Raw genomic sequence first — 14,635 nt, 5'->3', positions numbered from 1 at the left:
AATCAGCCCAGCCCGCCAGGGTCCGGTCAAGTAGCCCCCAACTACCAAGGTCAGCATGGAACAAACTGTACCACCTGTGAGGGCGGAAAAGGCAGATTGAGGCCTATGGTTGGCCTGTATGGATAGCCTGGGCAGTCTCTTCATCTCCTCTGCAGCTCTTTTTTACCACTGGGCCCTGGTGTTTGGTTGGGCAATTGCCAATGACATGCCGACTTGACGAGCCCTGAGGTTCTCAACGTGGCCACCTACTTGGCTGTGGTACAAGCTGGACTCACGGACCCCGAGTACCATCGATCTGGGCCTGGAGAAACGACCGACCTGATACCAATACAGGGCTTGCTGGGATTGAGTGTCCTGTCGTGGGTTGAGTGAGTGAGGTCACCCATCGCCCACAATCTCATTACCGGGGTCTGGGGTTGGGCGGCCGTGTCGCCGGAGTCAGAGGATGCAAGGGGAGTGTCGTGGCGGCCGAGACACACATCGACACCCCTGGAGTTCACCCCTGCAGTGAAAACACTGCTCCCCACCTAAAAACCTCCGGCTCCGCCAAAACTCGCCTCTACCCCTGGGACCTGGCAGCAACAGATGCCCTTCTTGGGAAACGGGCCCCATTCGAGACCCTCTCGAGTCCCTGGGGCCTCTCAGGGCTGCGTGTTGGTGGGTCACTCCCAGTGGAGGTCCAGCAACCCCTGCTCCCTCACTATGCCCCTCCTCTCTCCGCCTCTTCTCCCTTCCGAATGGGCGCCCGCTCGTCATCACCGACCACCATCCCCCCCAATGACGGTTCAAGCCGTGGTCTCCAGTAGTCGCAGCGCCTGAGGAGTCGTCAACTCAGCCCTCCATCACGGCCCCATTGGTCCCTGTCAGAACTGCCCTGGTCCCGGTGCCATGCCCGACAGAGGGCCCTCGCCCGTGGTCTATACGGCCCCGAAAGGGTGGGAGAGATGTAGATGCAAAGGAACTCTTCGAGCCTTCTCTCGGCCCAGCATGGCAGGGGTGGCAACAAGACGGAGGCGACCCGTTACCTCCACTCTCGCCTCGAGCTTGGTCCTCGATCCCCGTATTGCGAGTGGTGCTGATGCCGGTAGTGCTGCTGGCCAAATATCCAGATCTCTCTCCATCCCGCCAGCCTATATGACCCGCCTACCCTCCTCCCCACGCGCGACCTCGTCTTTGCTCGTTGTCTGTCTCTTGTGTCTCTGTGCTGACCGCACCATCTTGGTGTTGCCGTCTTGTCTATTGTCTTGGATAATGCTTCTTGTGTAATACTCTGTCTACTATACCGTCTTGGGATTCCTCGACATCCTACCTCATTCACCCTCTCTTGTATACAAGGTCATTCACCATCTATTGTGTACAACCCCCATTCACCATTGCTTGTATACAACCCCATCGAAACCATCTCGGTACTGCCGCCTGGTGTCACATCCTCGACATATCGACGAACCGCTCGCCGTGTTATAGTCGTACTGAACTCATACCGGCGTCAACTGTTCTACTCAATATCGAATCGACCGATCAGCACCGTACCTTCTATCTCATTGAACTCGACCGACCTTCGACTTCTATCGACTGGACTGGGGAACCCTCTCTCGATAGGACCTGCGCCTGTTGTGGCCAGTGCCCTTGATTTCTATCGACAGTCTCTTTCCGGTTTTCGTTCACCATGGCCAACACTACGGTTGGGCTAAACCTATGCCCACCGCCGTTCTTCGACCAAACGCTATTTCCCGACGAGGGTGGATGTAAGAGTGTCTGAGCTAGGATTGTTGTCGGGTTATCTAACAAATACTTAGTTGTCGATGGACGGCTCTGTCAAACGGTGGGCACTATGCAATGCTGCCTGCCATGTCCCATGACCGACTGGGTGTACCCTGATCGTTTCGAGACCCTGACGGCGGTCGCGAACTGGGTCGCTGCCTTTAGTGTTCTGTGTTGCGTCTTCTTGCTCCTATCATGGGCATGCTTGCCCGTGGACAAGACCAACCGCCATTATCTGAGCATATGTTTGACCTTTGCCGTGTTGCTAATGAATGTGAGTTGATGTTCTAGGCCCTGGCACACAGTTACTGATGCAATAAACCAGCTGGGCTTTGTGATTCCGCTGGCAGCGCGACCGGATCAATGCTACAATGAGATCACCCCCCACAGCATGAAGACAAGCCAGGTCTGTGGCGCCTCGGGCGCATTCCTCCTCCTCGGAGGCTGGGCTGGCGTCATGTGGGTGTTTCTCAGATCCGTATCGCTTCACCTTCAGATCTGCTGGCAGGTTCTTGTTGGCCGAAACTTTATGATCTTTGCCCAGGCGGCGGGATGGGGAGTTCCTATTCTGGGCATCATCCTGGCCCTCGTCTTCAGCGGTGTCTCGTTCCGCTTCGGGGCGACATGTCACATTAACCACTCTAATAGCTTGGCTGACTTCTGGATCCCTCTGATGCTCTTCGCCGGGTTGACTGTCATCATCACCTTTGCCACCTTTGGCTACTGCATCAAGGTTTACCTGGCTGCCCTGGGCGACAACGGCGCGTCCTCAGAGGGTTCTAGCCTGCCTACTTACACCCAAAGCATCAAGACCATGAGCCCACGACAAGCATACCGCAGGGTTCGTCGCGTCATCGCCCTTCAATGGCGAGGCATTGCCATCGTTCTCATCATCATCGCCGATGTCATCTTCTTTTGTGTCATCTTTGTATTCCAGGACAACGTCGTGCAGTCTGTGACTGACGACCCCACATTGGCTGAGGACTGGGTGAAGTGCCTGGTGTTGGAGAACGGCAAAAAGGCCAATTGTCTCGACGAAGCAACAGCACTTGTCCTTAACGAAGCAACCGTCACGGCTGTGTTGCTTCTTCTCGCAGTATGTTGACGTGTCAAATATTAATCTGAACCTCAGCTAACTCGTGATAGCTCAACGGCCTTTGGCTACTCTTCTTCCTCGGACGATGGTCCATGGCCCAAGGATGGCTCGAACTATTCTCGAAGCCGTTCAAGAACAAGAAAGAATTTGTATCGGTGGATGCCCACATCGATGCCAAGAATAGCACACGTTCGTACGAGATGCTCTCACGAGATTCGAGCGCCGCGGTAACACCCATTACTCCAGTGAAGTCCCCTGAGAGTGGACGAAGAACCCCCGACTACTTTGGGCGAACTGCTCGCTACCATGCGCCAGCGCGTTCGTTCTCGAGCCCCAGACCCCCGCCAGCTACATCATGGGATGCCGGAGAGACGTTTGCTATGCCGACATATAAAGACAAAGACATGCACCCATTGAGCATGAACCAAACATAAAAGTCCCATACTTGAACGAAGAGAGCATTCAGAGACGATAATCACATATTTACGCATAATTATACCCAAAACCAACCAACGACTTTCACACCGCTGCGACAGCTACCGCGCAAAGCCTCGAAGCTTTTCTTGACACGCCGGTCCTCGGTAAGAGAAGGATCAGCAACACCAACGACTGGATCTACTTTTTTTTTTTTTTTTTTTTTTTTTATTATTAATGGAGGACTTTTCTTGACACGATAGCGAGGCGTTGATATTTGAGATGGGCGCGACTTTGAATAAGGAGGGGAGCAAAGCGCGGAGATACATGTCGACTCTAGCAAACCCCAAACCCGAGGGTTTGCTGATGTAGAATAACGACCAAGACGACGAGTCTAGAGAGCGCCGGCGGGAACTGGGACATGGATTTGTAACCATACCGGTAGCTGCGGACAAAAGAGCCTCACTAAGTGAGCAACATCAACCTTGAGATATCAGGTTATCTCATTCCAATACAACCATACCTTGAACTACATTTCAATCTATGCGCTCCGCAAGCTTGTCTTCCGTGCCGTTGACTACCAGGAAAGAGCCCTATCAATCAGAACTAAGTCGTATTGAAAGTCACCTCATGTGGTTGCTTTCAATTACACAGAGAAGGCCGACTCTTCGACGTACTAGGCGTTCACAAGATAACCTAGAGCCCAAGGAAGCATGCGACATATTCTTCCTCCATTTTCATTTTCATCAGCCTTCCGCTTCTTGGGGGTTTGGCGAAAGGTCTTCCGTCCAGACACCCGCCTTTACCCCTTTGGCGTTGATGTCGGGCGTTGTGATGTCGGGCGATGGCCGAGGCACCTTCTTCGTGGTCTAGTCGCGGAACATTTGACGAAAGTATTCTTCTGATGATTCCTTGGTCACTGGGCTTTCCTATAGCCGAAGGAGGTCAACGTAGGAGATTCTCTCCTCCCGAGTGAAGTCATTTACCCCTTTGGTGGTGGTCTCTGGTGGGCGCGAAGATGAGGTTTTGGTGTCGTCGGCGAGGTACCCAGGTACGATAGTAGGTAGTGAACGCACCTTCGTCGCTTACCTATTGTGGTGGCTGGTGAAGGGATTCTTATATATCTACGGAGTAGATAGGTAAGGATAATCAATAGTTCGAAGAGAACTTAGGATATCTTTATGTAAAGATTAAGCACATAATTAGAAGATACACACTCTCTCCTTAGATTATGCTCACTTACTCTCAGCGTATCATTATGTTATGATACTCCTAAGGATTTGCCCAAGACACAACAGAAGATCGATGGAAACGAAGGACGGGAGTCTGAGGTTCGGAAGCAGGCGAGAAAGCAAGGCGCAACGGCCGTTATGGCAATGACCATTGACAAAAAGGCCAGACTGAACACAATTTGGCGCGACACCACAGGTACCCTGGGCAAGAGTGACTATGTTTAACTCACACCCGACTACACCCCGCAAAAGGCGTAGGTGGAGGGCATTTCCAAGCATGACGCGTTTGAGAGAATGGCTGCTGAGGTACATAGCTGCGGACTTGCAATCCATTTGGGCCAAAAGAGTGCCAAGAAGTTTGCTGCAGCTGGCTCAGCTGGCGACGCAGGTCTGGGGCCAAAGATCGATATCGACGACCTCCCAACAGAAGCCCGCGAGCCGAAGCTTCTTGTTGACCAGATTGAGCAGCAAGCGAGGGATCTTCTGCGCTTGACCGATGAAGTCAGAGCCCGCGACATGTCTTAAGGCACAATTTGGTATTTTCCGGATCTCGTTCTAGGTTGGGATGATTCGAGGACATACCTATCAATGGGGTTTAAATCCGTGAGGTTTGAGATCAAGCTTGGGTGGTGCAATGGACATTTACATATTAGACTGGGAACGAAATACATATCGGGCGGCCTGGTTGGGCTCCTTGCAATTCGAGCATCGATTGTTCCGAAATAATTCGTCACTTGATTAGGCTCTTCTACCTATCCGACGCCATTGCGATTCTGACAACCTTTTGGAGATACGATCAGGTTAGTCAGTACCTAGGTAGGTAGGGAATGATCCTTCGACTCGAAGAAAGACTTATGGGCGTCAGATTTTCGTATTTCCTCACTACACATAGTATTTTCAACAACTCTCCCTAGACCCTCGCCTTCTAATACACATTGCTTCGGTATTGGGTTTTGATACCGTTATGTATTAATGACTGTGTTTTTTGCTATTGTGACTGATGGCTTCTGTCATCATTGTAGATACTAATAATAATACATATTGCTTTACACGGCGTGAGGCATTGTGATCGATGTCCTTGCTGGCGTAATCGGCGGCACGGGCTTTTTGCCAAGTGCGAAGCGCCGAAACATGAGGCACACTACACTGTAATGCCATTACTTGAGTGATGGAATATGGCGAACAATCATAATTTATATCAATTGTTCATCAGAGAAGTAAACAAAGAGTAAAATAAAGTCAAAATTCCCAAAGCTTATTTCTAATTGTTGTTGGGAAGTCAATTTAGGTTCAAAACGTTGTTGCGATGAAGCGTCCAATGTCCAATTCTTGTGTCGCGTGCTTCCTCGTTCAGTGGCCAGTCGACATTCAGTTGGTCAGATCGCCCTGCATCCTGTTCCGGCCCATCCGAAAAGGGCACCACAGCCCAGGGACCAGACAGCTTATCTGAGCTCAGCAGCTGGTGTGAGAGGTATAATAGCTCGAGGTGACCCTCGTGTGAGATGGCTGCCTCAAGATCCTCCTCCACTGCCCTGGTCAGATCGAGTACTGATGCTGAGATAGCGTCATTCCACGACGTCTTTGGTGTGCTGTGTACGCGATGAAAGTCGCTTTTCCAACGATCTTCTGGAGACGCAATCGAATTCCCAAACAGGGGAATACCAATCCGACTTGAAGATACGGAACAACGTGCGATCGAGACGAGATCAGCTGGAAACCCCAAGAGCACACGACAAAATCCCATTGTGGGTGGCCAGCCTTTCATCCTGACAATGAGTGGGGCGTCCCGACTCTCGGCCTTCATTCGCGGCAAGCGGCCCCGCATCCCGGAGACAGACACCGGTCAACGGAGCCGCTTGCTTGACGACTGGATCAACGAAGAGGATGGTAATGAAGACAGGAATGGAGATGGGCAGCAATACGAGAATCCTTCGAATTTCGAGTCCACCAGGTTTTATTCATACACACGCTTCCCTGCCGACAAAAAGCCAGCCAGGAGGTGTGGAAGAAGAGGCAGATGCTTCCGAAGTCGGTGCTGTGCCATCTTCCTCTTGGTAACGATTCTGGTTCTCGGCGTTGCCTGGACCTACAGGTGGAATATAGAGACTGCTCGTCGCCAGAAGTGGACACCAGATGCAGAAACAGAACGCTTCAGCCACAGGCCATTGCAGCTGCCCACCAAGAACATTCAGATCTCCAACTATACGCTGCCACTGCGGACCAAGGGTCGCAATATCGTTGACGCCCGCGGTGAGCGCTTCAAGCTTGCTTCGGTGAACTGGTATGGAGCTAGCGATAAGCTTTTTGTGGCAGGGGGGCTGGATATCCAGCACCGCGATGACATTGCTCAGACTATCAAGCGTCTTGGTTTTAACAGCGTCAGACTGCCTTATGCTGACGAGCTGGTCATCAAGAACCCAACCGTTGATGCGAGGTACCTTCGTGCAAACTCGGACCTGGTAGGGCTGAGGGCCATGGATGTCTTCCACGCCGTCGTGGAGTCTCTCACCAAGGCGGGCATTGCCGTGATTGTTAATAACCACATTACGAGCGCTACATGGTGCTGCGGTGCGGACCCATGCGATGCTGCTTGGGCCAACGATTATCTGGGACCGTTCTGCCCCGTGAAGCAGACCGAGGAGGAGTGGATTCAGCACTGGGAAACTATCATGTTACCACATGTGAATAATCCACTTGTCATTGGTGTTGACCTCCGGAACGAGATTCGTGGTCTCTGGGGAACGATGCCATGGTCCAAGTGGGCAACAGCCGCAGAACGTTGTGGTAACAGGCTCCTTCGAATGAACAAGAACTGGCTTGTCATTGTCGAAGGCACCGAATCATCCAACGACCTATCACATGTTGGAAAGCGTCCTATTAAGCTTGACGTGGATCATCGAGTAGTGTATTCAGCGCACGTTTACGCGTGGTCGGGCTGGGGCAGCTGGGAAGGACGATTCCTTCTGCGTGAGTACGAATCGTTTGCAAAGACCATGCGGCATAACTGGGGGTATATCTTGGAGGAGGACATGGCGCCCGTTTGGGTCGGCGAATTTGGTGCGCCGTCCAAGCCATCTGTCGGCGATGCAAACTACTGGCAGCATCTCATGCGTTTCCTCCGAGAGCAGAACGCCGACTTCGGATACTGGGCCCTCAACGCACGAAAGCCAAAGGGCAATACGACCGAGACGTACGGGCTAGTGCATGATGACTGGGTGACGCCGGTGCTGGACTACCGAATGAAGGACATGCTAGATCTGATGGCGGCCTGAGGACGGATTTGGAAGACTCGGCGTTTATATGTGAAACTGGGCAGCGAATTTCAGGGAAATGATGAAAATGCGAACGGGTCTCAAGATTTATTGGAGTATAACTGGAACGGAGTTTGTGTCAAGGATTGTATATTTCCGAAAAAGGGGTACAAACAGAGATAGTGTTAGCAACGTTGAATTTCAAGTTGCGAGTTTGGGCCAGGTTATGATTCTATAGATGACGGCTTCTACCGTGTGAATATGCGTATGCCTTCTCAACGCCGAATGCGCCTGCCGAGGTGTGAGCAAGCTCCTTATCGATAACAGGCGCAAGTCGGAGGCACTGCGCCCCGCCACCTCACCTCGCCTCTCACTCTCTACCACCGCAGAAGCACAATCAGTTGTCCTGCAGCATCACACAACTTAACCCTTCAACTCTAATAGCCTCGTCGTACTGATCTCCCGGTCGCGACTCGCAACGCACCTTGCCGTATCGCCATTATCCGAATGTTCATGTGCAACACCGCAACGAGGCTCCCCTCCGCGCATCCTTGAATGCTTGCTGATGGAAAGCCAACCGTCACCCTCGGCCCCTGCAAAGTTCCCGATTTCAGTGGGAAAATGCTACGCGCAAACCGCCAACGAGCGGGTGAGTCTTTTGGGCATGGGACATGCCTCTCATTGCCATCTAGGTCTCTGCGGCTGACACAAACTGCTTTGCGCCTGATCAGTTTGGCGATGGGGCCAGAGCTGCCATCCGCCAGCGCGAACGGTTGTCCCTAGGCTTGCACCCCACCGACGCCGAAATCCCCTTTACGTGGCCTTCCGAAGATGATGAGAACCAGGCCGGCCCTGAATCCTCCATCTATAGACTTGTACCGAGCATGCAGAGCTACAGGAACAACCTTACGGCTCTCTCTCAAGTGTGCAATGTGCGACCTCCCGGCCTTCCGGTGAATGTGTGCATTACTGACCACCTACCCTAGCTCTACTTTGTCGCCTACCAAGGCCACATATTCGTCTACAAACCCCGCGGAGTACCGCATCAATCGCTTCCTTGCCACCCCGATCTTCAGCTCAAGCCCGAACCGAGCCCCTACTCCCGTTCGGTCGGAGGATATCTCGACCCGAGAAGACCTCATCTGATCAACCATATTATCACTGGGCTACTTGGGCACGACGAGATTGTGCTTGCGTGCTACGATGACGGCGACGTGGTTGCGTACTACACGAAGAATATTGGCAGATACGTCTTTGGAGGCCGTGAAACTACTGGCTCGTCGCACAGAGCTACACCAAGGCCCTTCTTCCGTGAGAATGTCGGCATGTCTGCATGGGGGTTGGCTATACATCAAAAGTCCCGCCTCATTGCTGTCAGCTCGAACCGTCACGAGGTAGTTGTGTTTGCCTTGGCGTTGACATCAGACCCTTTCAGGCGGAAAGAAGCCCCCTCAGATTCCCAGGGACCTAAAAAGCCAGAAAAGAAGACCGGTCATCGGCGAAACCGCAATTGGAGGATCGTCATTATAATGGGCAGCGACGCGGATAATATGCCCAACATTTGTTTTGTGGATGACTTTGAAGGCCAGGCCCAGAAGGTATGTGCAATTGATATCAAGGGAACCGTCTGGCTGGCGGATATCTGGCAAGCCCACCAAGGCCCGGTGGCCATCCAAGCCCTCAGTCAGCTCAAGAGCGAGGAATTCTATCCTTCCCCTACTAGAGGCTGGGGAGTACTCGCCTTGGACGACAGTTGCTTCATGAAAGTACGGACTAGCGAGGAGCTGTTTGGCCTTCATACGAGCCAAGTCGAAGTTATCCGCGCATCTAATGGGTGCAGCCACCCGTTGGTCAATGTGAAGAATGCCATCAACAAGATCCCAAACAACCCGCATCGAAGGGCAGCACAGCCTGTCATGGCTCAGGCTCACCCTCATATGCTGCAACTGCCGTTCGGCTTTCAAGGACCTGGCGCTCTCTTGGACAGTGAAGAAAGCGGCGGCGAAAGCGCAGATGAAGACGATTTTGAAGATACGGAGGTTGGAAGCGAAGAGGAGGAGGATGATGGAGACGACATAGAGGACGACAACCATCAGGATATTCTTGGCGCCGAAGCCTTCGCCATAATTCCTGCAGGCGGGACGTTCCCGGCAGGCACGGTAGAGCACGCTCTGGTTGCCCCCTTCACGCCACACGACTCGTTCGATACGCTCAACGCATTCCTGGACGACTTTGATGGCAAGATCTGTGAGGATGGGACCAACTCAGACGAGGAGATTCTTCCCAGAAAGGCCGACATGACTTATTTCCCCCACAGCGGCGAAATACTCGAGACACCTCGACAAGAATCCCGGATGATAGGTTTCCTGAAGCGACCACCTTGCGGCAACCACAATCGACAAGAACCAGAAGCCCGGCTGGCGGGACTTAAACGCAAGTTCTTTTTGTTACGGACGTACGAAAAGGATATTGAGATGCGGCCATTCTCTCGGACGTCGGACTGGGACCGCCGAGTGGAGTTTGGTGTTGTCTGCCCAGACGCATTGAGGTTTGGCAGGTTCAAGGAGGTAGGGCTCGTGGCACACTTCCATGCAACGGGTAGACTCAACATGATTGCGCTGGCGCCAGAGCTCTCCCTGGTGGTGATTGGGTCACCGATTGGGCGGGTGGTGCTCCTGACACTGACACGCAAGGCTGTGCCGTCAGAGCGTGAGGAAGGAATCTGGGAACACGGGTTCCGAGTAGAGTGGGTGTTGCCGACACAGTCAGATGAGGAGGAGCACAGGAGGGTGCTTCGGCCGATGCACGGCATGGCCCTGAGCCCAATCCAAACGGGTGAGGGAGATGGAAACGGGCTAACAGGAGGGCCCGGGCTGCCACGGCGGTATCGGTTGATGCTTCACTATCGAAACCACGACATCTTGTCGTATGAGTTGACGCGGAACGAGCAAACGGGAAAGCTTTGCATATATTGACAAGGCGTTGTTTCAATCTAGGCGATGAAGGATACCCGGCGCAAGGTTTGGGTGCACTTTTTGGAGTCTTGGGATGGTTTCTTTGGAGTTGGACTGGACTGGACTGGACTGTTTTCTTGTGTATTGTGATTGGGGGTTATTTTGGGGGTGCATTGATGGCTGTGTCGACATTTATCATGTTCTGATATGCATATTGGAGGATTGAGGTAGAGACATTGATGCCAGTTATAAGCTCGTCGCAGAAGATCTAGGGACACGAGTATGAAATACAAAGGATTGGAAGTTTGTTGCATGGGTGGTAGTGGATACTTGGACAAACGAGGTTGACATCCATTGAAAGATTGGTCTGGAGAAGCTGGAGCAAGACAATGCAACCAATCCATCTAGATACCCCACGGTTCTATAGGCGGGGTAATGATGGTGAATCACGAAAACCCATGACGAAGATTAAAAGGCGAGTTACTACGTAGATATCCGCGAGGCAAGGCGAGGCAAAACACATGGAGCCCCAGCCCAGAGCAGCGGAGCCGGCTGACGATGGAGACGGGGGCCCGGACCGGGATCGGGAGTGGTGACAAGTATGAATTGGGTCACTCTTTGAGTGCGGGGACCCGTATCTCGGGGTTCCGGGTCGGCGGGACGAGCTGCTGCCCCCGCAAAGCAGAGCCCATTCCACGCCGGGGAAGGAGGGAGCAGAGCAGAAGGAGAAGAGAATGACAAGGGCGAGCTTCTAGAAAGTGGCGTGACGATATCAAAGATAGCGGAAAATAGGGGGTGGTTATACGATCATGACCAGAAGCGATTTGTGTGTCTTTGATGATCAGGGGGGATGTGATTGGCCGATGGGCGAGATAAGGATGGGAAAAAAAGCTTGACTACTTGGCATGGACCGGCGCCACGGGAAGGGAGGCTCAAGTGTGAGTGAAGGTGTGTATGAGTGGACTCTGATAGGGGGGACAGGAGAAAACCTGGGGATGTGGTTTTCCTGGTAGGTGAGATTTTACTGGATCTCGAGGTTTTTTCCCGCTATCCGTGGCTTGTTGCTTGGGGTGAAGCTGAAGCTGAGAAATGTGTGTGTGTGTGCGTGTGCGTATTCGTGTGTGTCGTCTGAGTGACTGGGCGTAGATAAGACATGAAGCCATCTCATCTTGTCGAGACAGAAATCGACTGTTGCCCAGTGCTCGTTCACCTTGACCTAGTGTAAATTACATGCCGTGCTGCTGTGCTCATATCCGATATACCTAGTCTTTTTTTTCTTCCCTGGTGGCGGCCTCACCGAGGATGCTTGCTGTTCTCGTCCATGCCCAAGTCTAGCAGGGGGGATTGGTCCTTACCGTGGCAGTGGATGCGGTTCTTGAAGCAAGAAAAAAAAGTTGAGTGCCGCTGCCCGAGGTTCTTTGCCAGAGGAACGGTAACGGATGGAGGATCCGTCTCAGCCGCCCCGGGATGCCCCGGATAGATTGGGAATCAATCGTGGGCCCTGGGACAACGAAGCTTGGCTTTTCTGCTCTTGTCAAGGTGTAGCGCCGGGGGGTGGTAGAGGGTTATGTAGGCCAAGAGTTTTTGGCGATTTGGGGGCACCACTAGCTGAATGCGGGCTTGACGACCAAGAAGATGCAGCATATCATTCATGACGTGTGTCGGAATTGATTATCAACTGCGACAGCGGTAGCAATGCTGAAATACAAAGACGAGACAGACAAGACATGAAAAAATTGGATCAACAAACGAGAATGAGAGATGTCGTTGAACCAAAGATGAGGCGAGGTCGAAGCTGATTGGTCGACCCTTGTTCATGTGTCTGGGGTTTTAGTCACTGGTCCGACTCCAATTATTTTCATTAAACAAACTTTTGACTCACCGAATGGGATCAGGTACCGCACAGCCTCTTCCCCCACAAATGTACATACATACAGTACAATCACAGAAGGCTTCTTCGGTTTTTTGGTGTCGCGCCTTTTGATAAGAAAAGATGGCTTTTCTACACGTGAGACCAGTAAAAGTCGAGGTTTGACTCGTTAGAGAGAGGACATTTGAACCAATTGGACGTGTTTTGATTTTCTTCTGTTTTCCTTTCTTTTGGGGATTGTTTTTTTTTTCTTATCAGCGACTGACGTGATCAAGTAACGGAATATCTCTTTAAGGTTTTGTGCAGTCAGTTTTTCCCTGTCTGTTGGATCTTGCACGTGCAGAGATGAAATCGAGTGATGGTCGGTCCATCGGAAGAGTAAAAAATGTCGAGATGGCTTCAGAAAAATCTCGTATCTTGTCCGATCTCGTTACTAAGGCCTTGGCCATGTGTTACAGCGACGCATTACAAGAGCTCCCAAAGGTGTAACTCCGTACTCTTCACCTCGGGGAGACCCGGATGGGGGAGCCGGAGCTGATGATTCAGGGCTGGAGAGACCGGGGGGCACATTTCGTGGGTAGTCGAACAAGTAATGTAATCGATGGCACTTACACATCGTTTTACCTACCCATCGTCATCGTCCGGCGATCCGCTAAGCTACAGCTGACACTTTTTGCAACTCCGACTTTCGGTTTCAAGGAACCCCATCTCGAGATCTTTTTTTTTTGTGTCTTGTTAGCAACTGGAGAAGCCATCACGCGACAATTGTCTAAAGCCAAGATTCTGTTATCTGAGACTTGACTTTCAGCTGGCCCTTCACAGAGATACACACACACAAGCCCAAATCTCGGTTGGATATCAGTCCAGCTCTCTCAGCTCAACCAGCAGCAGCAGCAGCAACAACACACACATCTGTTATCCCCCATACTCCAAATTGAGTGTCTTGCACATAGCCGAACCCCACGCTTCGAGGGGAGCCAATATCACACGTCAACGGCGCCCCCGGAGCAGCGACCCAAGCAAGCAGAGCAGCAATTGAAGCAAGAGCTTTTTCTTATGCCCCCAGGTTTCTTGACAGAGACAGCAGAGCGTCATGCACGCCCTTTCCCGAACAACGCCCCCTCCCTCTCCGTTTGCGGCAGCCGTTTCAAATGTTCATTTTTGGGGGTAGGTTTCTTATCATGGATCTTGTAAAGTCGTGTACGTGATCCTGATCCTCCACTTCGTAGCTTTCCCGAGTAAGCTTCCCCATGGGCAATGCCGCTTTTCTCCTCCTTCTCACGTCAACAAGGCGAAGCAAAAGCTCCACGGACTCGCCATGTCCCGAGAGACTCCTTCGGAGGGCGTGCGAAATCCTCGGGTGAATGGGGGGGCGAAAGTAGAATGCGGACTCTGTCCGGAGGACCGGGGGTTGAAGGGGATCTGGCCAGGAACCAGGCCAAGAACGGTGCTCGATCGGGGTCAGGGAGGTGTGCATGTAACAGACGCCATGCCTCCAAACGTGTAAGCGCCAGCTCTATCGTAGGGGGGTCCACGCTGGTTCCTGGGGCAGAAGCACGACGCCGCTATCTCTACCTTGCCTATCGGCCTGTTACTGTACGTACCGATAAACTATGTGTCCAACCTGTTTGTACATGGAGGCTGGCTCTCGTTCACTCACAGCGAAAGACCTGGGGTACGTACCCATCTCTATCTTTGCCCTGCCCTTCTCTCTCCGCGCCGTATCGCGCCTCTATCTATCTCTGGTCTGGAGCCCTCGTCCATCTCTCATGGGGTATCTCTCATCAACCCGCAGGGGATCTGCAAACCCAGTCCATGCCCGGGCTTGTACCCGAGGCGGCGGGCTTGGTTTGGGCTGAGGTGAAAAACTCAGACAAGCTCCTCCGGTCTCGATATATAGACTCTCGATGCCCGTTCTGATCTCATTCTCGATATCCTTCCCTCCCATCCAGTCTTACATCTACCTGACTCGGGAAGAGTTCTTAGTCAATTCTTGACTCTATTCCATCTCTAGTGACTCGATCCTTTTACTTCACTTTGCTTTCATATCCTTGTAT

At 52.3% G+C, this 14,635-nt stretch overlaps 3 protein-coding genes across 3 annotated transcripts; all 3 read left to right on the top strand.

Moving 5' to 3' along the window:
• Positions 1–1,666: 1,666 nt before the first annotated feature.
• On the top strand, positions 1,667–3,291 carry NCS57_00096700 (G-PROTEIN-RECEP-F2-4 domain-containing protein; the record flags this gene model as incomplete). Its single annotated transcript, XM_053051041.1, has 4 exons — positions 1,667–1,745; positions 1,797–2,035; positions 2,087–2,857; positions 2,908–3,291. 4 exons carry the CDS (start codon positions 1,667–1,669, stop codon positions 3,289–3,291), a joined length of 1,473 nt encoding a protein of 490 aa, XP_052919556.1.
• Positions 3,292–6,275: 2,984 nt separating this feature from the next.
• On the top strand, positions 6,276–7,775 carry NCS57_00096600 (Cellulase domain-containing protein; the record flags this gene model as incomplete). Its single annotated transcript, XM_053051040.1, has 1 exon — positions 6,276–7,775. The coding sequence occupies one exon, from the start codon at positions 6,276–6,278 to the stop codon at positions 7,773–7,775; it is 1,500 nt and encodes a 499-aa protein (XP_052919555.1).
• A 544-nt stretch (positions 7,776–8,319) lies between these two features.
• NCS57_00096500 (uncharacterized protein) lies at positions 8,320–10,729 on the top strand (the record flags this gene model as incomplete). Its single annotated transcript, XM_053051039.1, has 3 exons — positions 8,320–8,403; positions 8,447–8,686; positions 8,741–10,729. The coding sequence occupies 3 exons, from the start codon at positions 8,320–8,322 to the stop codon at positions 10,727–10,729; spliced, it is 2,313 nt and encodes a 770-aa protein (XP_052919554.1).
• Positions 10,730–14,635: the final 3,906 nt, after the last annotated feature.

The sequence above is a fragment of the Fusarium keratoplasticum genome, chromosome 1, assembly GCF_025433545.1.
Source record: "Fusarium keratoplasticum isolate Fu6.1 chromosome 1, whole genome shotgun sequence".
Taxonomy (NCBI): Eukaryota; Fungi; Ascomycota; class Sordariomycetes; order Hypocreales; family Nectriaceae; genus Fusarium; species Fusarium keratoplasticum.
The sequence above is the reverse complement of the archived record's forward strand: the minus strand, read 5'-3'. Positions and strand labels throughout refer to the sequence as shown.